General features: G+C 40.3%; 1 protein-coding gene across 1 annotated transcript in view; it reads right to left on the minus strand.

The window, feature by feature from the left end:
- pde1ca (phosphodiesterase 1C, calmodulin-dependent a) overlaps positions 1–24,713 on the minus strand; it is a 102,450-nt gene that overhangs the window by 30,325 nt on the left and 47,412 nt on the right. The window contains exons 12-14 of the mRNA XM_042399416.1: positions 19,724–19,844; positions 7,241–7,322; positions 6,724–6,844 (exon numbers count right to left, since the gene is read on the minus strand). Of these exons, the coding sequence (XP_042255350.1) occupies positions 6,724–6,844; positions 7,241–7,322; positions 19,724–19,844 (324 nt within the window). The remainder of the gene's footprint in view (positions 1–6,723; positions 6,845–7,240; positions 7,323–19,723; positions 19,845–24,713) is intronic.

A 24,713-nucleotide genomic window follows, 5' to 3' on the forward strand; every position in this document is an offset into this window, starting at 1 on the left:
AGATTCATATGGCTTACATATAGGTTTTCCGGAGGAGTGGCTGCACTGGGAGTGAGATCCTGATTACATCTCAAACTTGGACCCAAAAAAGTGGAACATTTTGCAAATTAACACTCAAAAATCTTCAGAAAGGACTCTATAGAAGAAGTAATAGCATTGATCAGCAAGAACAGAAGAGAAAACATCATCTTTGGATATATTTTTCAAATCAAAAAAACTAGCTAACTGTCAACTGCTAACTGCTACCTGCTGTTACCAATATTCCAAAGGAGATACAGCACTAAAGAAGCTAACAGAGGAGTTTGTTTTTTTTTTTTGAAAACAAGAAGAAAACTTAAAAGATCCTTGCTGGCCACGCATGCTGGAGCCTCTCTATGCACCCTGGACTCAAGAAGTCAGCTCACCCCCCTGCCGACTCTGCTACCAAGCCAGTCCAGGTTTTCAAATGTAAACATCAGATTAAACATCAAGTAAGACCATCTGTACATCTTTCTCAACATCGAAGGGAACGGTCCCAGCCACATGGATTTTCTGGGGTTCCTAACCGCCCGGATGGCGGCCATTTTCTCCCTGCTGAGGTTGAGAGGAGGTTCTGGGTGCACTGTGCCGGTGCTGATGGGCTTAAGAGGAGCTTCTACCCTCTGGCCACTGGGATCCTGGATGGGATTGCTACATGGGACTGTTGGGACTGTCATCCAAGGCCGTTTATTGTACAACAGAGCATGCCTGTCAAAAACTGTGCAAAGTACAAAGCATTTCATCGGCAAAAACACCTAGGCTGTGTTTCATGGAGTGCTTTTTGGACTACTGTTGGTACTCAATGCTGTATTGCTGTATGTGTCTGTCTGGCCAAAGCAATCAACACTGATGGAAAACAACTGGGACACCAAGTGATTTAGCTTAGGATAAATGCTAGCTCATGGCCAGTTGACGCTCTTACAGTGAGTTTTCATCACAACTTACTGGGATATTTTGCACTCTATTCCTCTGTCCTGCGGCACAGACGAGCCCAGGTACCAGAGCGAATCACAGATCCAGTGGACCAGTCATCTGCCACCCCATTTCAGAGAATAGCAGGTCTCTTCTTCATGCTGATCCTGCTCTCCGGAGATGTTCAGCTAAATCCTGGACCAGTGACCCCTGGAGTGCTGCAGAACTTCGATGCTGATTTGTGCCCGAGTGTGTCTGCGTCTCCTCTGGTGCCAGTAATGAATGAGCAGCAACTTTCTGAGCCGGGCTTCTCCCTTAGCAGACTAAACTTTGTTAACAGAAGGCATGATGTCTCAATGAATAACTTTTCGCTACCGGGCTGTGGAAACCTTGATAGGTCCAGTGTCTCTCTCACAAAACCAGCTGCTGACACCACTGTGTCAAAACCCTGCAGTGAGGGGGCAGAGGTTATTCAAAACCTTCCAAACTGTCAATCATGCTTCGGGACCCGAAGCTGAAACCGAGGGGGCTATTCAGTGGACATTTTAACATCAGAAGCATTACTGCAAAGAGCAATCAGCTAAGTCATCTTGTGTCTGACTCAAATCTGGACTTTCTCTGTCTGACTGACACATGGTTGAAACAAACAACTCCTGCAGGTGTGTTCATGGTGCGTGGATACCAATGTTTCAGAAGAGACAGACCTGATGGAAGAGGAGGAGAGGTGCTTTTTTATGTGAGAGACAACATCAAATGTGAACGTGTGGTTTATAATGTGGGTAACACGTTAAAATATGTTGGGATAAAAATAATGTTATCCCAGCAAATGTCTTTTAACATCATAGGTATCTATAGGCCCCCTTCTGCAGATGACACTTTCTATGATAAACTCACAGAAGTCTTGAAAGAGTGCAATCTTAACAAAGAATTATTACTTATGGGTGATTTTAATGTGAACTGGGAAGATAAAACTAAGAGGAAAAAACTAAAAATGATCACAGAGAAATTCCAACTAGAAACTAGTAAAAGACTCAACTAGGATTGCAAAATGCTCCAGTACACAAATTGATCTGATATTTACTAACAAACCAGAAAGAATGACTAAAAGTTATAATTTAATCACTGGCTTATCAGATCATAACCTAACACGTGTGCGAGAAAACTGACTAAAAGTAGATTTAAGACCACGGAAACTAAGACAATGATCCTTCAATGCATACCCAGAGCTAAGCAAGAATAATTTATCAATGAAATTAACAGCTTGAACTGGGATGATGTACTGTCCTCTGATGATCTGGACTATGGCTGTGATACTTTTACTCACAGACTCAACTCTGTGAGAGAAAGATTTAATGTGAGGATACAGATAAAATCTAAAAATAAAAACAATTTACCGTGGTTTAATGAAAATTTGTGGAAACTAATGAAATCTAGAGATGCTGCACTAAAGAAGGCCATTAAAACTAGAAGAAACACTGACATGCTGATTTATAAAGGTTTAAGGAACAAAGTGATCCAAGAGCTAAGGGAAGCTAAATCTCGTTTTTATCTCAATATTTTGAATGAGGCAAAAGGCAACAGTAAATTGATCTGGAAAAACATTGATAATCTCACAAGGAGGGACCAAAAATTTTAAGATTTTAAACTCAAAGTACAGGGAGAGTTAATTGAAGATCATTTTACTGTTGCTTCTGTCTTTAATAATTTTTTTCTTGAGTCTGTATATGAGTTAGGAAAAAAATTTACGAAAATGAATATGGATATTGTTCCTATAGATGCTACAGGTCAGGTTTTTTAACTGGTAGAGACTAATGAGTTACAAGTAAACAAAATCATCAGCTCTTTAAAAAGCTCCAAAAGTAGAGATGCTTTCTATTTTGACAATATGTTTGTCAAATCACACAAAGATATTTTAACTTCCCCTATTGCTCATTTAATTAACTTGTCTTTTAAACACAGCTCTTTCCCTGATGACTGGAAATGTACCATTGTCACGCCTATTTTTAAATCTGGAGACTGCCTTGAAGCCAGTAACTACAGACCAATAAGTATACTGCCAGTACTCTCAGAGGTTCAAGCGCTCCAGGCGTCTTACCATGTAGCCCACCGTATTGCGAAGGCCAAGAAACCCCACAACAGCCAAAGAGCTCATTTTACCCGCTGCCATGGACATGGTAAGAGAGGTGCTGGATCAATCAGCAGCAGACAAGCTTAAAACCATACCAATGATACTATAGCTCGGCATATTGAAGACATGTCTGGTAACATAAAACAACAGACCACAGCTCGTGTCCAGGCAAGCCCTTACTACACATTACAGATGGATTACAGATCCACGGATATAGCTCACCACGCCATTTTACTGGTTTATGTGAGACGTGTGGGACGGCGATTTGCAGGAACAATTTCTCTGCAGCAGAGAACTTCCTACCACTGCCAAAGCAGAGGACATTTTCAACTCTGTGGACTTGTATTTGAGCTCAGTGGGCTGGGAATACTGCGTTGGAATCCCAACTGACGGCGCTGCCTCCGTGACCGGGAAACATTCAGGTGTGGTGAAACAAATTCTGATGAGGGCACCTAATGCGACTTGGATCCACTGCTTTTTGCATCGAGAGGCACTGGCAGCTAAGAATATGGTTCCTGTGCTTGATGAAGCTTTGAAAGATGTCATCAAAGTGGTGAACCACATAAAACGGAGTGTGAAGAACAGCCGCTGCTTTTCAAATCTATGTAAAGATTTGGGCTCTGAACATATGCAGGTGTTGTATCACTCCGAAGTGTGCTGGCTGTTGAGGGATAAGGTCTTGTCACGCTTTTACGAGCTGAAAACAGAAATCGCCACCTTCCTCTCAGAGAATAACTCCTCATATCCTGAACTGTTTGACAATGACACCTGGCTCGCATTTGTTGCATATCTTGCTGATATTTTTGAGCACCTCAACACGTTAAATGTGTCTATGCAGGGGAAAGGACACAGCATTTTTGAACAGTCAGACAAAATTGTTGCGTTCAAGAAAAAGATCACACTGTGGGTAAGTCATTTATCCAAAGACAGACTGGACATCAATCAATCAATCAATCAATCTTTATTTATATAGCGCCATATCACAACAGAAGTCATCTCAAGGCACTTTTCACATAGAGCAGGTAAAGACCGTACTCTTTAATTTACAGAGATGTTTCCAAACGCTTGCCAGGAAGCACAGCAGCTGAACACCACAGCCAAAAATGACTTGAAAAAAACGATCAAGGTGCATCTCAATAAAATTTAAGCTCGGTTTGACGACTACTTCCCAGAGAGACACGGAGATAACGTTAATGCCTGGATACGCGACCCTTTCAACGTCAACATGGAAAGCGTCATGTTGCCAAGCAATGAAGAACATCAGCTGGTGGAGCTGTCATGTGACCAGATGCTGAAAAAGAGATTCAGCGACGTAAGCCTTTCCCACTTCTGGTGCAGCGAAGTGATGGCTGAGTATCCATCTCTCGCCACTCTTGCAGTTAAAACGATCCTACCATTCAGCACGACCTATCTTTGTGAAAGTAGCTTTTCTACCTTGGTCCAGCTCAAGTCAAAGCAGAGAAACTGGTTGAACACTGAGCATGATCTCAGAGTAACTCTGTCTACTGTCACCCCAGATTTTGAAACTCTGATCAAAAGTAAAGTACATGCCCAACTGTCTCACTGACTTCCACAAAAGACAGGTTGGGTGAAAGCATCTTGTTTTGTAGCCTTATTTATTTTATGCATTTTATTGATATTTAAATTTATTGTAGTAACTTTTATACATGCAGTTGGCATGGTCCTCCTCAGCTTCTTACTAATGTACTCTGAACAGAGATATGCAGGGAAGTGAAATATCTAATTTTGTGGCCTTATTTATTTTGTGCAGTTTTGATATTTAATTTTATTGCAGTAACTTTTATACATGTAGTTGTCATGTTCCTCATCAGTTTCTTAAATTATTGCTCTTAAATTCACTTTGCATGCATATGTATGTTTAAATGTGTTTTTGAAGGTTATTTTTCAAAAATAAATTTGTTTGGTTTGTATTCTATAAAAGTGGGTCGCGACTTAATGACCATGGGAAAATGTGGGTCCCAGGCTGAGACCAGTTGAGAACCCCTGATTTAGCCTATATATTAATGATCTCCCTAAACAGTGTCATGATGTAGAACTAGAAATGTATGCAGATGACACTGTCGTGTACACACATGCAAAAACAGCTGAGTTAGCTGCTGCTAAGCTAACAATTGCATTGGAAAGGAACACACATTGGCTTGATCAATCATGTCTGAGTCTAAATGTAAACAAGACAAAAGGTATGTTTTTCTCTGAAACTATAGTACAACCTCCTAATGCTGATATTTTCATCAAAGATGAAAAAATTGACATAGTTACTAATTTTAAATATCTTGGTGTGACACTGGATCCAAATTTGAACTTTAAGAAACATGTTAAAAAAAAACGGTTAAAACCATAAAGTACAACTTAGCTAATTTTAGACATATTAGAAACTGTCTCTCTTTGGACGCAGCCAAGATATTTATGCATGCTATGATTCTTTCCCATATGTCTTATTGCATCACATGTTGGGGGCAGGCTGGCAAAACAGCCATAAAACCTCAAGTCCTTATACAAACAAACTCTAAACACTCTGGACAAAAAGCCAATGCATTTGCATCACTGTAGGGTACTGGAGAAATACAATTTACTGAGCTTTGACAATTTTAGATTATTCTCAAATTTGTGCCTAGTTTATAAAATTTTAAATGGTTTGGCCTCTCCTCCACTATGTGACTTTGTGTACACTCGCTCAGTAAGTTCTATTAAATCCTCCAGAATATCCTCTATACAAGATTGTACCATACCATTTCATTGCACTGCATTTGTGCAGTCAGCTTTCTCTGTGAAAGCCACAACTCAGTGGAATGTCCTACCTGATGATATGAAGAACTGTAGTTCTATCAATACATTCAAGGCCAAATTAAAACATCAACTAAAGATGAAATAGCTGTGTGACCACTGAGTGTAGTTTACAATATTCATTTTTAATTGACATTGTGGGTGTATGTGATGTGCTGTTATGTGTAGCTTTGTATTTTGTATGGTATGGGGTTTTTTTTGTTTTGTTTTTGTTTGTTTTTTTTGTTGTTGTTTTTTTTGCTTTGTACTGTTTGTTGTTGCGCTGTTGTATGTTATGATCATGGGAGACTACGGATGCAAATTAGCTTCAAGCTTTAACTCTGGTGCAGTGCATCTTTAATGTTTAAAACTGCACACTGCCCCAATCAATAAATCAAATCAAATAATCAAATTATTGTTGTTGAAAGTTCAATCAATGAAAATGAGTCAGTGATAGTAAAAACATGATGATGAACAATGGACAGATAAATGAACTAAACAGTTTGCTACAGATGGTAGTTGGCCAGCTAACATTAGCCTTACACTGGGAAAGTTCACATTTAGCCTACAAATTGCAAGTAAATTACACATTATTAAAATAAAATAACATGCAGATAGATGTTTAATTGTGTCCCGTAGGCTGTAGATGTAACTGTTGGCCCGTGCACCCGGCGGATGTATGAACGGGCTGTATATACTGTACATAACTACCTACTATATGTATATAAAGTAACAGTTGCCTGTTGTCACACACCTGTGAGTGTGTGACAACAAAGTGTGCATGTCACCACAGCTCAAGTCACTCAACAGTGTGAATGACAACAGGAGGATTATCAGGTGTGTGTGTGTGTGTTTGTTTGTGAAGGTCCTGTGTATGTCACCTAGAACGTCTGAAGCCAGCCAATCCAGAGTGAGATGCCTCCTCAATAAGCGGTGTCACAATCTTCTCGATCATTTCTGTCAACACTGTGAATGTTGGCTCCACAATGAAGTCAATGAATCCTGCAGGAAACATTAACCCAACCAGATTAACCCTAATTTTGTACCAGGACATCATTAGATGTATTCAGGCTACATTGGTAGTTTGAGAAGAGAGCAAAACAATCTCAGACATCCCATCAACATGCACATCATTCCAGTATTTGTTTTTCATTCCTATGTTAACCTAAGAACTCTAAACATGTATTTTATTACCTTTTAGCTGTTTTAATAAACTAGCTGTTTTAATAAACTAATTATTTGTTGGAGCAATTCTCAAACATTTGCTTAATTATGATGTAAAATAGTTAAGAGACAAATATGAATTGAATGGATTTGTGGTGTTGAATATAACGTCTAAAACCAAGTGAAATCCTAGTGAATTCCATCAACAGAATCAATTGTGTTTGTGCACCTTACCAATCTGGGACTGGGCCACCATGGTGGATTTGCGGTCACAGAGAGGGGAGAAAGGTAGACCCAACTCTGCTTCTTTATCACCCTGAAAACAAATTCAACATCACAAGGTTGTGTCACGTGTAATTTATGTAATATAAATAATTTAATTATCTTCTTTTAGTTTTAAAAAAGACTAGGTTGAAATCTAGTCCCCGGAGTGGGTTGCACCAACTGGTCTTCCCTGCTGTAAAATCCAGGTAGAACCAGCTTCAAACTGGTCATTAGCTGGTCTTGCTGGATTTACCTGGTTGGCCAGCTTGTTCAAGCTGGATTAACTGGTGATCACCTAGTAGACTGGTTTTGTGTAGCTGGTTGAGAAGTGAGCAGTCAGCTGGTGTTAGTTGATGGCAAACCAGCATGGTCATGCTGGTATAACTAGTCAGATGGTTTAAGACCAGATCAGGTGGTGATGAAAGAATTTTTAGGGACCGAGCCCAAAAGGCAGAGGACTACTGTAAAACAGTAGTCAAGGCAAGGACTACTGTAATAGTCCTTGCCTAAGGGTGAGGACCGTATTGTTTTTCGTGTGTTTGTTTGTTTCTTTCTTTCTTTATTATTACGGGACATCACACCAACATTTGACCCCCTAAACATGCTCAAAAACTCACCAAATTTGGCATGCAAATCAGGTCTGGTGAAAAATTTGATAAAATGTAAAAAAAAACCTAAAGTGCCAAAATGTGCTCTCTAGTGCTGCCTATGTAACTAAAATGGCCGCCACGGCCTGTAGGAATGTCGTAGAGAGATCAAACCAAAACTCAATTATTCGTCTCATCAAGACTTACAAATCATACACTGACATCTCTGACCTAAATCCAACAGGAAGTCCACAATCAGACTTTCAAAATAAGACTTTGCTCCAATTTTGGACCCCGAACAAACGCTATCTCCTCCGAGGGTGTTGATGGTATCGGCTTCAATCTTTAATACATGACTTATCACACTGTGCTGAAAAAAAGTTGTTAAAAACTTTGTAATAACTCGAACCATTTGGATTTGATAAGCCCTGAAAGTTGCAGTGCCACATCACACCTTACAATGTAAACCAATGGGGAGGCAATCTATGGGCATGAACTTTGTGTCAAACAGAGGCTGCTGACGTCTAAACTATAAGTCTGACCACTTTCAAACCTGTATCAATGGATTCGCCATGAAATTTCCGACTAAAATATGATTTTTAATGTTTTGGCCAAAGTAATGGGATTTATGAGGAAATTTCACAAGAAGTATTCTCTAAAATCCTCCTCTCCAACTGCTCCTGGTGATGTCACTCCTTCAGGGCTGTGAAACATTCTGCAATACACACTCATAAAATCACAGGAGGAGCAAGAAAAGACTTTAAAAGTCAAACTCTAATATCTCAAAAACAGTAAAAGAGAAAAACATGTAAATTCAAGATTTGTAGGTCAAAGTCTCGTGACTCATTTAAAGTTCAAATGAAGTCTGTATCTAAAACTATGTGGAAGCAGTAAATGTTCAAAAAGGTGTGGGTTCACTCACACTCTCCATTCAAATATATGAGTACTTTTCTGGGTCCAGCTGCAGTTACTTATTGTCTCTACACACCTGACAGTACACATGTCAATCAAACTTTCAAAATAAAAGCACACCACACTTATAAGAAATATCCCTCATGTTAAAAAAGCAAAATGATCTGATCCCGACGGGCCAGAGTGCGAGGTCCTGACCAACGCTGCTTGCAGCTTTAATTGGTTGTTGTTGCTTTGGCAGTTTTAAGAGGCTACTAACTTAGATGATTTAAAACCAGGTTAAAGTGTCATCAGATTTCTTTTAATCGTCTTTCTGTCATGTTTGGGAAAGAACAAATTTCATTTGAGAGGTCAATTAGTATACACTTGCTTTTTATGGCAGTAGGGTGCATAGCACACAAACCTGTGTTGTCTTTGGAAGCACACATCTTTATGTGAGCAAGAGATATTCTTGAACCTCCATGTTTCAGTTGTGTATCACACAAACCATGCATCATGTTCAGTAATACAAAACAACAATGCTCAACTCCACCAGTTGAAAAGTTGACAATTATTGACACAACTCCAATAGTCCCATCCAAGAGGAGTATAACAGTGCCATTTGTTCTCTTAGGTCTGATATAGTCCACAGAATGACTCATCTCACTATTTACAATTAATACCTGGTAAACACTGAACACAGTCTCAGCAGGGATGTCCATAACTTGTCTAACAGCAGTAGTTTCCCTTTCACTCAACCCAGAGACAGTAGCAGCTCCTAACAAATAGATTACCAACTGTCTTGGTATGTTTGTTTGCCTCAGTCATTGTACTGCATAGTTGTAAGGTACTCTCTTGGATATAATTGCAATGAATGATAGTTTTGGACATGATAAACTTATCCACTACTTGTAGAGGCACTCCTTTACAGTTTTTTACAAGCTTGGCAAGTTTTCCATTTCCGTTTTCGAAGCAGAGGACAGAATATGCCCAAAGTGGGCCCCAGTTTTTTACACTTTTAGTTAGGTGACTTAACTGATGGACATCGAAAGTCATGCCCTTTTCTCCATATAAAATCTGTACATGAAAGACAAGATCAAGTAACAATAAATCTGCAGTGCACAAGCCCTCTTTGGAAATGCACTCCCCTGAAAGAATGTAAATGGTTTTTACAAGTAAGCTAAAATGGTACAGGTACTTCATGGGCAAGACATCTTTTAAGCATGGAATGGCATAAAAAGTAGCCATGCTTGCCATTCTGCTGCCTTCCTGGACTGTCTCTTACTAAGAGACTGTGGCAACCTACTTTTTTATGTATGGGGGGGCGGTATTTACTGTGTAGTGGCCCCCCCAGGTTTTGCAAGCTCTTTATACATATCTCCATCAAATATGTCACTAATGTTATCACTGGTTGTTACCCTTGAATACCTATGGTTTAGCCAATCACTATTCTTTTCTAGCAGACACCTCACCTGTTCACCTAATGGCAATGTGACAAAATAGCCATTATTTAGGGGCGGGTGTGGCTCAGGAGGTAAAGTGGGTCATCCACTAATCGGAAGATTGGCGATTTGATTCCCGACTCCTCCAGTCTGCATGTCCATGTGTCCTTGGGCAAGATACTTAACCCCTAATTGCTCCTGATGGCTGTGCCATCAGTGTGTGAATGTGTGTGAATGATTAGATTTCCTCTGATGGGCAGGTTGGGACCTTGCATGGTAGCCCCTGTACCCATTCAGCGTATGAATGTGTGTGAATGGGTGAATGTGATTCGTAGTGTAAAAGCGCTTTAAGTGGTCGGAAGACTAGAAAGGCACTATACAAGTACAGTCCATTTACATTTTACCATATTTTTAAAAAATCTGTAATAGTGTATGGCTGGTTACAAATACTACATTTTTGATGTTGGGATGGGTCTAGATCATTTCCAGCAGAATTTGCACACATAGTGTTGTACCGCGTCAGTGCTCAAGTGTTTGAAAACATTCTAAACAGATGTTTAGTGCCTGTTATCACTATGACAGAAAATATGTTGTTAACAATTTTAAGCAAGTCTGTGAGAGCAGAGGTTGTCAAATTGTGTTTCCTGTAGACAGGACCACCCACCACTAATCCACCACTAAATCTAGACATTTTGTGCTGAGTATGCTAAAATAATTTTAAATTATTGCCATACAGTGTTCACATACAGAAAATTATCACTGAATAATAATGAATGAGGACTTTTGCATTAAAAAAAACAAAACAAAGAAGCGAGATACAATGCAGTCTCCTGTACTGTCGAGGCACCTCCTCAGTCGAGATATGTGTCAGTGAAATGAGCCTAGGCATAAACAACTATCTAAACACATAACTGATAAGATAACTGAAAACCTGCATATTTGGTCAACTTAGTATTTTTAGCTGCAACTTACTTTAGATGCATGTGGGTGTGCTTACCCAACAGGTGTTACACTGTATTTGGTGACCCATGAGACTCTGTGACCTGCAGTGCAAAAAGTACTCAGACCCTTTACTTAAGTAAAAGTATCAATACCACAGTGTTGAAATACTTCTTTACAAGTAAAAATCCTGCATTTAAAATCCTACTTAAGTAAGAGTATTTAAGTATTACCAGCTAAATTTAATTGAAGTACAATAGTAAAAGTGGCCTACTAATTTTGCAGAACATCGGGCTGTGACTGATATATTAAAATTCTGCATAGGCATTGACTCATCAGTATTAATGTATTTACTATAACTGTCACAGCACGATTTTCTGCAAGATGTGTAGTTTTACTTCAGTACTTTGAGTAAATTTAGCTGGTAATACTTCTATACTTTTACTTGAGTGGGATTTTAAATGCAGGATGTTTACTTGGAATTAGGTATTTTTACATTGTAGTATTGATACTTTTACTTAAGTAAAGAATTTGAGTACTCCTGGCACTACAGGTCATGGAATCTGATGGGTCAGCAAAAACACCTGTTTGGTATTAAACTGTATTTGGTGACCCATCAGATTCTGTGACCTGCAGTTTACTTAATTAAAAATATCAATACCACTATGTAAAAATACTTATTTACAAGTAAAAATCCTGCATTTAAAACCTACTTAAGTAAAGTATGGAAGTATTACCAGCTACATGTACTTAAAGTACGTCAGGAAAAGTACTAATTTAGCTGAAAATCGGTTTGTGACTGATATACAAATTTAACAAAGCACATTATCAATACTGATGACTCAATGCATAAACAGCATTTTTTTTTACAACAGCATTGTTGTAGCTGCTCGAAGTGGAACAAGTTTGAACTTTTACTTTTGTACTTTAAGTAAATTTAGCTGGTAATACTTGTATACTTTTACTTATGCAGGATCTGAATTACAGGAGTTTTACTTGTAATGGAGTATTTTTATATTGTGGTATTCAAACTTTTACTTAAGTAAGTAAGTGAGTACTACTTCTTCCAACAGTGCAGGTCACAGAATCTGATGGGTCACCAAATACGGTGTAACACCTGCACATGTCCTTTTGCCAACCTGACGTGACTGCATACATTAACGTAGCAGCCCCTCAACAGGAGCCACCCACCACTAAAACATTTCCAGGGAAAACACTGAATTAAATACATTACATTAAATAAAATTAATATTCAATTAAAAATGTCATAGCTAACTGTATAGCTAGCTAACAATCGGAAGACTAGTTATTAGTCCATAACATACCCTTTTGTATTTTGTCCCTTATTCATCCGTTGTTGTTTCTTCTTGTACCTCCTTTGTCCTTCTTTATTGTGTATTCTCTTATTCTTTTTCTCTTTTCTTTAAGCTATAATTGTTCTCTCCTCTCTCCTTTTTTACTTGATGCACAAGCTCACTCCCATAGGCTCTGTTGGTAGCGCTTTCTTCTTCTGTGATTGGCTGGATTGAAAAAAGGCAGCATGTAACCGTGAAACTGAGAGACAAGCAGTGGACATTTCACAGATTTTTCACTGCGGATATTCAAGTATGTATGCTTATGTCCACTTCGTGGATGACGGCTTTAAAGACATTAAAGGCTTAAATACAGCGGCCTTCAATCCTCATGGACTTTATTGGATCTGTTGGAAGGACTCTCATGAATTTTTCAAGGGACAAATTCTTGTTATGAAAGGTGAGTTGAAGTTACCTTAGCCTGCTGGTTATTGTTGGGCCTCAAACCATGAAGCACACAGAGAATGCCCACATGTAATCTGTGAGGCCTAACCACGACGTGCTTTTTCTTTTGTTTCCCCCGAGACAAAGGAATAGCGCCAAAATGCTGCTTACAGACAATGGGAGTCCATTGCAACCTCCATTTCCAAGGATGCTTTGCGTTTTTCCCACCTCAGCAGGGAATAGTCAACATACAGTCTCTCATTGGCGGAGACGCTCCTGCACAGCAGAGCGTCCTGATGACGCAGCCATGACATCACCACCCCTTTAAAAACTGAGCACGCCCTGAAACACATGCCTTTCCCATGTGGCTGAGCTAGGGGTAACCTCTGTTCCTCTGTGAGTCAGCTTGACTAATTTTTCCCCTCATCGAAGACTCCCCTCGCCGGACGAGACGAGACTTCGCCCGTGTTCACCCAAACACATTCCTGTGATTTTCACCAACCGTGCGAGAACGGCCACCATCTGCATCTGAGCCAAGGACAAAGCCGGACAGAAAGACGGACTACACACACGCCCTGCTCGCTTTCTGAAGCAACCAAGTAGGAGGCATAAGTCTGGGCAGAGGCAGTGTTAGTTGTGTGTTCCTTTCAGCATCAGTGCTGTTGTTTAGCATTTAGCTTTTAGCTTTATTGCTATTGTTTCTTGTTGTGTGAGTTGACGGACCGCCGAGTCCATTTTCTCTGCTTTACTCTTAGGAGTATTTTAAGTTTGCTGCCTGTTTAGTTGTGTTCACCACGCTAGACTGTTTTGTGTTTGTCCCGCTCAGGACTACTGCTGTGTTTGTGCCATCTTGAGTGAAAAAGTAAGTTGCTTTGTCGATCAGGAACCAGACAACATGCGTCACAGACTGGCACCAAGTTGTTTAGCAGGTCAACAGGTACTACTCTCATGGCCTTGATCACAATACCTTCCCTTTCACAGCGTGATAGGAAGTGGTGTCACACCCAGAGAGAGAGTGCATAGCTAGGATGGAGCAACACTGCTCACCCAGATTCTCTACTGTTGAAGTGATGTTGAGAACAGTGCCATCCCATCTCCCCATCTGCAGGTGATATGATACCCACCTTCCAGCACCAATAGATCATGAGCACAAACACATCAGTGTCATCGCTCAGAATGCGGACAGCTGTAAGCTCTGTACCTGGCTGCATCTAACATGTATGAGATAACGAAGACATCTGCCTCGTCATGAGTGACAGTACTGTCTGCTCTGCCGACCATCTTGATATGATCTATGCTGAGTGTGCACAGGAGCTAGCCCAGTCTATGCTTGTTTGTCTTGTTCTTCACCACTTTGTCACAGCAAGGTGGAGGGGTTGTCAGTGAGAGTTGGTAATCTTTTAAGCTCTCCCTAGCTCTTCTCTGCCTCTCATGGTCTTTGGCAGAGATTTGCTCATACCGGTCAAAGGTGACAAATGTTTGGGTGATGCAGCGCTTAAGCTGGTGCCCCATACTGGCTGCCAGGTCAGCCACAGTGCCTGATGATGGCCACCAACGTGGTAGATGAGCTGCGATGCATCGACAGGTACAACATCTGGGGGGTGGGGATTGGGGACAAGGATTCCAAGACACTGGATGATCGCAGACTTGTTACCCTTTCTGAGGCATCCATACTCATCAATGATGGATGCAGGGACTGGGCAGAGCTCATAGTCAAAGAGGGCAGAAAGCTCCATTCTTCTCTTGCTCCCCACCACCAGCATCCAAGCAAACAATGCCTCAAGGTCACATATTATCTTCCTATTGACCTTCACTCCTTTTGTCTTGAATTTCATTGTCACCACCTGATTTGAGATGGGTGCATGAAATCCCCTAGGAAGTGATGAACAGACAAGTGTGCTCACATTCTGTCCAATCATCAATGCATCTTGCACATTCACCTTTCCATCCACCACCTGGCCATTTATGATATGGTGGAGGGTAGTAGTATCTGTGGTGAGTGGGTTGGAGTTTTCCCATAGCACTCTCAGGATTTTAGCTTGGTCCTCTACACCCAACTCCCGCCATCCTTTACCCTCTTCTTTGTGTCTGTTGGGCTTCATTGTCTTATCCAGTGCGTCAGCATCATCGTAAATCTCATCACACGGCAACCTGCTCAGGATTGGTGGAGATGCCCTTCATGCCTCCTACTCCCTTCCCTTGCTTGATGCATGTCTTCTCCCCAAACATATCTACACTCACTGCAGCTGCACCATCTTAGTGGTGGCACACATGGCTTCTGGAGAAGGTCATCCTTGGCAGTAACAGGAAGATGCTGCATGTCACGCAGATGCCATGTGATCCATCTTGAGTAGTGGTGATGACTGGAAGCAAAGACATAGGGCAGCATCTTTTCAAGGCAGGGGTGGCAGTCTCTTTCTGCTCGCCATAACCTATGAGCTATTAGGGTTGGAGTGATGATGATGTTGGAGTCCTCCAAACCAGTTGAATTCATCAGTTCTCCTGCTGAGCCTACTGAGCCTAATGACATGAGAGTGTGTATCATACCAGGTCTGAGCACCATGGATGTCAATTGCTGTGGATCATTCCACTTGATCAGGCAAGTGATTCTGTACAGCTGCATGTCAAAGTTTATATGACTGTGGCTCATGCTGAGCTGCGATGTAGGCGATGGTACTGAGCACTGTATTAGGGCGGGCAGGGGGCAAGTCAAGCAGCGGTCCAAAGCCACTTATGGTTTTCAGCTTAGGAGCACTGTCATCACTATTGCAATCTTGCACAACATTGTATATTGACCAGTCCAGGGGTAAAGGGGAAGAGTGGAGCTGACAGAGCCAAGCAGTGTCCTTCTTCTGTGCTCTTGAAACACACTGTTTGACGGCATCTTGGGAAGCATCAGTTCTTGGGACTTCTTTTAGAGCTGGTGGAGTCATCTTCCTGGGGCCTGTATGATGTTCAATGACAAAATTGTTCCTATCTGCTAGACAAAGTTTCCCAGCTTCAAGTGTCGTCAGGCGGGGTATTTTCAGTGACATGACCCCACAACCAGGAGTGGCTTCTCCGGTGAAAAGGATACCTGCTGGATTCTGCACAAACTGAGTGGCCATGGCATGAGTTGTGCAGCAACCATTGGGTTTGAGGACCACATGATCAAAATTATCACCTGTGGATAGGGCCGATGCACCTCTCCATGTCCTCAGAAGCATATTTGGCAGCTGACTTCTGGAACAGTAGGACTTCATTGTAGGTAGTGACAATGCCATGCTCATTTACATTCTGAACCAGTTCTGAGCTACCATGCTAATGGTGGAGTTTTACAGCAAGCCCCAGAGTTGTCTGATTCCAGCTCCTATTGATGTGCTGCTGGATGCATTGAGCGAGGGTAAGTGATGGTTTAGTCACTCTCCCTTCTTTGGACATGAGACTGGAGACAAGTTTGAGGAGGGTTGGACTTGTGTCTTGAACAACATTGTCATGTCGGGAGCTGCCAAGCTCCGTCCATACTCTCCTAACAAGCTTGGTGACATCCTCATCACCAGAGGTTTCAGCTTGTTTTACTAGTTTGAGTGATTTACCAATGCACTGTCTAAAGCCAACAGTAGTCTGGCACCCTTCAGTCCTCAGTACACTACAGTATCACCATAATAATCACAGAGGTTGGATAGCATCTGCCTCTTGCAGAGGTCCCTGTAATTAGCTATATATACACTGTGTAACTCTGACACAGTCCAGGTCACCGACTTCTTTGCATTCATGTGCTCAATGACAGCAGCTAAACAGCTATCTAACTGGTTTATGACTAGCACTTGCACTTGAGTAAATAGGCACCTTCCTAAAGTCATTGTAACACTTGGTGCGATACTGGGCATCAGCTGCTGGCAGGTCAACGATGCAATTCACCCATAGCTTCACAACCCCAGCCCAGTCATCCTGGTGCTCATCATATTTAGACATGACATCTTTGAAGGATGGAATACCTGGTCTCTCCACAGTCTGGCATTGTTTAACTGGCATCCACCTTAAAGGGTGTTTGGGATCTTTAGGTTCACAAATGAGACCACAAAACAGACGGTGTATCGAATATTCAAAGGCAGATACTTGAGAGTGCACAATTCGCTTTCCTGGCTGACTAAGACTTGAGTCTGACTTGCGTTTTGTCACATTTCTAGACGTAGAGATATATATGATTTGTGACATGATACGGAGGCTGATAGAGTGCCATGGGAGTAATGATGTTTGACAAAATCTCATGTATAGCTGTATTGCTGAGCTCTTCACTCCTATTAAACAGAGTAGCTATACCCTTGGATCCAGACATTTTGAAGTCATTGTCCTTGCCATTGCACGGAAAAAATAGGCATTTCTTCCCTGACATGCTAACCTGAAATAAAAAAAACAATGATTAATATAAGGATAAATTAGGATTTCATGATGAATGCATGATCAAACCTTCTTTGTATTGGTTGAATTTTAATAAATCTAGACTCAAATCTTCTCTGTATAGTTAGTAAAGTAAATGATGCATTTCAATAGCTTACAGTGCAGCTGTAGCATGCGCCAGTCAGATGTTGAATGAGAGTGTATGCACCTGATTATGAACACCTAAAATTTAAATAAAATGGGATTAAGATAAAAGCTCCTCAAATCATAATAAAAAAAAATGAAAGGCTGGGTTTCACCAACAACAAATAAATTAAATTGAGCTAATTTAGGATTTGTTAATCCCGGTTTTAATTCCAGGTGTGTTGCACCACTTAAATTTTTAACCCTGATTAACAAAATTAGGATTATGTAGCTAACCTGTGATTAGTTTGTTAAATAACCCTAGTTACCAAGGTTAGTCTCTAGTGCTGTTATTCCGCCTGCAGCAGTAACCACAGCAGCAATGACACAGGTCAATGACAGTGTTGCACTGCAAAAAAACACGAGCAGAACTGACGAAATTTGAATAAATATTACGTTTCTACATTCACACCAATGACATTGAGCACTCTTGATTCTAAAATACAGTCCAATGTATTAAGCATATAAATTTCTTCAGTTCTTAAGTTGACTCAAAATTAATCAAAATCATTAATCAAAATCGGGCCCGATTTGAAATATGGCTACTTCTGGTTTAAATGGCTATTTTGAATTTTGAAAATGTCAGAAATGGATTCAGCATCCTCAGTAACCCCCAAAACCACTCCAATATTGTCCAAATCAGCCAAGCAGTTGCTGAAATATTGTACATATAGGAGATTATGCTAATTATGCTAATATAATAATATGCATGTCAGTATCCAACAGTTTCTAAATGCTGGGGACCCATACTGTACATCTATAATATAAAACTTTGGGGTACTCAGCTTTCCAGGTTCACAATAGGGCTCCATAGGCTGTCAAATAGACTATTTTGCATGTTTTGTATTCTCAGGATTGTGATTCTGTTGCACAAGAAATGGTCAACCAAAACCTCAACATTTAGGAAATGCAGACTTCTACCAAAAGTTGTGCAGCATGTGCCATCCCCAAGGGCTGTGCTGGGCTTCTTCAACCTGACTGACTGAAAACAAGCTGGACAGAGATGCCTTAAGAAAGTTTACATTAAAAACTGCCACTTGTATAGACAATAAAACTGCTCGTCGCACGTTTTACCTGCAAGACGCATGTTTTCATGCTTTTGTTCATTGTTTGTGATGTGAAAATGTCAGAGAAATAAAACCTTTGCCTCCTGGTATTAGTTCAGTTATGAAATCCAAGCGCTGTATGGAGCATCTCGCCTGATTGGCTGCTGACAGTGCTGTCAGCTGATAAGTCGATCACACTGGATGGTAGAGAGGGAAACAGTAGAGACGAGTTGGTTTAAACAGGAGTTTAGCCGACTTTGCTGCATTTAACACGAGAGCTGAGAGCGTCACAGCTCAGAGCAGGAAACACAGTCGCTCTGCACACTGTGTCCTCTGCTCCCATCATTTCACGCCAATTCATTTTGAAAGAGGCAATGGCCAATGGGGAAACTCCAACACTCAGTCGGCCAACCAATGGTGTAACTTTATCACTCAGCTATTCAGTCAGTTATGGACAACTGCAGTTATAGGGCTGGTTCGTAGCCAGTCCAGCCAAAAATAAAATGTCAGTAAGTGTTGCTTATGACCAGAGCTGTTTGAATGCTCATACACAAAGTAATGTGATGCTTAGTTGCATTTTAACAACGAAACAGGACATAATTGGAGGTCTATTTCTCTAAGAAATCCAGCACCATTAATATGCAACTGTAGATGTTTTGTGTATGGTTAAATGCCTCTTATACCCCTGCAATATTCATCATGAAAAGCAAAAGGATTAAAGGACAGGTTCACAATTTTTCAAGACTGTCTTAAAACAGGAACCTTGATGAACATCGAAACATGTTCTTGCTGTCATCGTTCATCCTGTTCATACTGACTGAAGAAGATCCCTTCAATGCACTTACAATGTAAGTGATGGAGGATAAAACCCACAGTCCTCTTTCTGTGCAAAAATGTTTAAATGTTGATCTGAAGCTAATATGAAACTTCAGCCATCCAAATGAGTCAAATCAAGGAGATATCTGTCAATGTTACAGTCTTTTTAGTGCCAAAGTCCCTCTTTTTGTTAGTATACTTCCACAGTAGCTCAACAGGGAAACACTGTCTGAAGAAACACAAAGAGGGAATTTAATGCTAAAAAGACTATAAATGTCACAGATATGTGGCAGACTTAAAGTTGGCTCACTGGTGAAAAGTGCTGATACATAATAGAAAACCTAAGTAATGTCCAAAGAAAGTTTGATTGCTAACTCTCTCATTTAGTCCCAGGCCAGTTAAGCAGGAAGCAGGTGGCATTTCTGGTCACTACCTGTCTGAAGAACTCCTCCAGCAGGGATGTGGTCCAGCGGTGGTGGAGGTCCCAGTGTTTGGCTGGGTGGCTGATGTCAGCGGTGTGCAGCAGCAGAGATAAGGCCTTTGGTTTGTCAATCCTGCAAATACAGTGAAGTCAGTCACACATTCTGTATTTCATCATTGAATTGGCACAGAACTCCAGATCAGAGACAATTTTCACTCAGCTCGTGGAAAAAGTCAGTTCAACTCAAATCAGGCTGTATTCAGCTACAGTAACATCACTGCAAAATCATATACTTGTTAAACCACAAAACATTTGGTAATCTAGTAAATTAAAAGCCAGTAAACATAATAATTACCCAGTAATTTCTCAACTATTAAAAATTAAATAAATTAAATTGCAACCAATTACTGCAAAATAATTTGGAAATTTTCATATACTTATCCAGTACTTTGTCCACTATTGAAGTGAAATTGGAACCATTCGATGTGAAAGAAGTCTGAAATTTTAATTACCTGCTAATTTGTAAACTATTGAAAAAATTCAACCAATTACTGTGAAAAAGTCAGAAAACCTTTATTTTAAAAAAAGTCAACTTACAATTACCCATCAATTTCTATGTAACTTCAACAACCAGAGTGAAAAAACAGAGATTTTTTACACCTTTTATTTAGTATGATTCATTAAGTTACAAATAGAGGATGCTATAAAGTTGGGACTTTGATTAGTAGCCAAGGTGGACCTATAGAACCTGAATTTCAGTAGTTTGACTTTATATTTTAAAGAATAATGCCAAATATCCACATGATTATGTAATGATAACAAAAAACTCAATACTCATGATAGTAAATAGCATTTTATTAACCTGTGCATACAGTAATAGACATACAGTATGTTACAGTAGTAATATCCTGAAGATTTACGTGTGGTGTGGTTACGTCATCAATGTTTCCCCTATAGTTGTAGAGGCCTGGTAGGCTGCCAGACCAATGAGAAACCCTGTCAAGCCAGGGCAAAAAAAAAAGAATGCCAAAAATAATGCCAAGTATCCATTCATTCGGATATCAATAGCGTACGGGAGCCTCTGTGCAGCGCTGTTCCTAAATGAGAGTTAACTTGTGTCATTGCTTAGCTCTTTTTAATGAATAATGCAGTGCATAATATGTGCAGCGGGTAAGTGAGTGGTTGAGTGAGAGAGCGAGCGCCAGAAAAGTGACAGTGAATGCAAGCGGAGCAGAGGAAAAGGTTAGCAGTAAGTTGTCAGTCTGGCAGTAAATGTACAGTACAGGCTACCGTGTGTCAGGTAAAAAATCTTGCAGCTTGTCAAGACCAAGAGAAGTCATGTCTGTTGTTTCCCCAACCGCTGGAAGAGTGAATGGGGACCGCTCCAAAGTTAGCAACAATGGGTTAGCGTAACCTGAAGACACTAAACACAGAAATAGAAAACGGAGAAATATGTGACTGCTGAGTCTCCCGACTTTCCGTCTTTTGATCAGCCCTCCCACCTCACAAGTGTACAGGAATTCCCTCCACACAATTGCAAACAGTATAATACTGTGCAAGTATAACTTAATTATCTAGGCATGGCATCTAAATTCTATAAATAAATTAAATGCACAATATGTAATTTCAGCTGCGAGGGGTCTCTCAATCAAAACAATAACAAAAGACGGGGTGTGAAGTAGTGTGAGATCATCGGAGTTGTTGTCTTCATTGTTAAATGACCAGCTTCTTCTGGTTAGGATTACTCCAGTGTTCATCATTCAGGATGTTTTAACCAGGAGCCAAATTATCCGTAGAGGACTCCTCTACTTCAAAACAAATGGACTTGGTGATTAAAACAGATAAAAACACTGAATAAAACAGTTTCACATAAAAGTGTGAGTGTAGTGAGTGAACCTACCTGTCTGCCTCCAGTGCTCACAGACAGACCTGGAGCTGATCAATCAATAAAGATGCGGCAAATAAGTTCAAAACACGCACAGCAGGATACTCAACACCCCACGTGGGCCGTCGCAAGAAACAGCTGTCTGTGCAGATCACGCTTTGTGATTGGTTGATGCTTTTATTCGCTGTGTGAAAACTCAAAAAAATCGACCTGGGTCCGATAAACAATCACGTCGCTTTTTTGCCTCGTAATATTCTCGTTCTGTGTGAAAGTACTCATGACACAAACAACAGTTCGAAAAAATATATTGACGTGCGAATTAATCGCATGAAAAAATCGTGTCCAGTGTGTAAAGGCCTTTAAACCTGAAGTTACCTTGCTAACTCCAAATCCTGCTTCCTAATACAGGCCTCAGGTCTGCAGATTATTTTATATTAAATCAGTCAGACTGAAGTCCATTGTGGGAAACTGGGGTAACCTATTGGAACACTATAATCCCCACTGTACCCAAAAATTTTATACATTGACTGTTTAGTCTAAAATACACCGTGCAATACACTTCACTCACTATTGTATATTTGAACAGACTGTATATACTACACATAACCAGCTACAGTGGTAATGTAATGAACTGCCTGTTCATACACCCGCCAGGCACGCAAGCTAACAGTTAGGCCTACAGCCTACGGGACACAATTAAATTCAATCAGTAGGGTAAACGTGAACTTGCCAAGTACAAGGCTACGTTAGCTGGCCAGCTACCATCTGCAGCAAACTGTGATCCACCTGTCCATTGTTTGTTAACTCTTTTTCACTAATTGAACATTCAACAACAATAATATGAATCTTACCATTATTATTCTATCATGTGGAATTACAATGTTTGATCCATCACTTGGAACTATAAGCTAAAGTTGAGTGATGCTCTGTGTTAAAATATTCTGCGGCGGTCTGGGTCACACACGCAAACACTGTAAACAACTCCATTGGCTCATGAGTGTGACAATTTGCGAAGAATAACATCTGGTTGGATGCAGCTCTAAAAGTTTTTACACCATCACCAAAAACTTATCAGATCAACACGAATCACACAAGTGACCTATTTTGGATTCAAAACAGCGAATTTCACCAAAAGGTGACAAGTTTGCACCGCTGTAAAGACAACAGAATGCAGAAATATCATGTTTTAATGTTATTTTAGTGTCAAAGTCAAAGACATATATGTATTGTGTTGCAGGGATATCTACTGAAATTAGAATGCTAACCAGCTACTTGTACTGTCTTGTAATACCACTTTGTACCACAGGGACAATAATGAGTCACTGTAGCATCCAGTCTACCCTCGCTCCAACATAAGCGGAAGAAAAAGTAGCACCAGCAGTAATGGCGGAGCCAGGCTGAATGTGGTTGTAATTTTTGCTGTAGGACTGTTAATATGTCACTTTATAAAGTTTTAATATTGTTTTGGATGAGAAAGTAAATATGTGGACCCCCAATATGTGGTCAGTTTATCCAAATAATGCCTATTTGGAAAGTTGCACTGACATTTTCGGAGCAGCCAGCTGCTGCTGCAGATGCTGGCTGGGGAGACATCAGCTGGTTATGTCAGCTGATCCAACTACCTGCAGTGGCTTGCACTAGCAGCTCTCACACAAATAAAGAAACAAAGATTTTAGGAAGGATAATATGAATGCTGAATCAGCTTTCACACTAATAAAAATTATAAGAACAAAAGTGTGAATGCTGACTTTTCAGCATCCTCATTAATTAAGATTTGAAGAACAAAAGAGTGTGTGTGAGCATTCACACTAATAATAATCCTAACACACAATAGGGTTCCAGCAGCTTTGCTTTGCTTAGCTTTTCATCAACTGAGAAAGGCCTTGCCAAGTTTAAAGGGCCATTACTCAAAAGTCAAGTTCAACCTGTGTGATGGACTTGATATCGAGATAATACTATATCTTTGGTGGTATCTTACATTTTCTTTCCTTTTGGGTCTTGTTATTTTTTATACAAGGGACATATTGTAGTACTATTGCAACCAGGGATTAAGTTGTTATTAATACCTGTCCAAGGTAATGGTTCAGTTGCTTCTAAATTGCTATAAATATTTATTTGTGTAAACTTCCTTTGAATACATGTACAGCAGTTAACTCAAAGAGGATAGAGGGTAATTGCACTTGCAGTGTCATAAGGACATGTGTGTTTCAAGCCAGCGATTCACATGTTACAGTGTTTCCCCTATATTAATTCAATTGTGAGTGCTGCTGCTAAAATTTCACATGATCATTAATATCAATGGGCTACCAATGATTTTCACTTGCACAATGTGCGAGCACAATAACACCCCATGTTACTATGGAATTGTTTTGAGTCATCCTCCCTCTCTTCATTCTTCAAAGGACATCTATGTGAAAGATACTGTTATAAGAGTAGCGTATCTCCATTAAAGAATAGGGCAGAGCGTGATTTGTGTGTGTGTAGTGAGTGTGTAAATGAGCGTGTGTAGTTGAGCAAGTGCAGGGCGTGAGTGGCAGAAAAGTGACAGTGAATGCGTGCGGAGCAGAGGAAAAGGTTAGCAGTAAATTGTAAGTCTGGTGGTAAATGTACAATATAGGCTCCAGTAGGCTAGTTAATAAATGCTGCAGCTTCTCAAGACCAAGAAAATACTTGTCTATCGAAGGGGGTTAGCCCTGAAGTTAGAAACAATGCGTTAGCCTAACCTGACCAGGCTCACTTAAGGTGAACTAACCTCTAAGGTGGACCAGCAATTCACATTTAAGTGTCAGTCTCAGGCACTCTTTAACAGAGAATGGAGAAATGTCTGGCTGATAAGTGTCTTGAGTTTTTCATATAGTATTAAAAAATTGGCACTTGTTCAGTGGAAATTACTGTATAATTATGAGGTAAGAGCCACTCCATCAATTTAGAGACAATTTTTTTGTAATATGTATTCCTCCACATCAGAAAATTGACGTTTGTTTAGTGAAGATTATTGTGCAATTGTGAGTTAAGAGCGGTTCCATCTATTTACAGGCCATGCTTTGGTAATTAATATGAAATTCCCACAGTATGGGTAACCTGGTAAGAAAGTAACATGGGATGAACTTAACAAGG

This window comes from Thunnus maccoyii, chromosome 21 (assembly GCF_910596095.1).
Source record: "Thunnus maccoyii chromosome 21, fThuMac1.1, whole genome shotgun sequence".
Lineage (NCBI taxonomy): Eukaryota > Metazoa > Chordata > Actinopteri > Scombriformes > Scombridae > Thunnus > Thunnus maccoyii.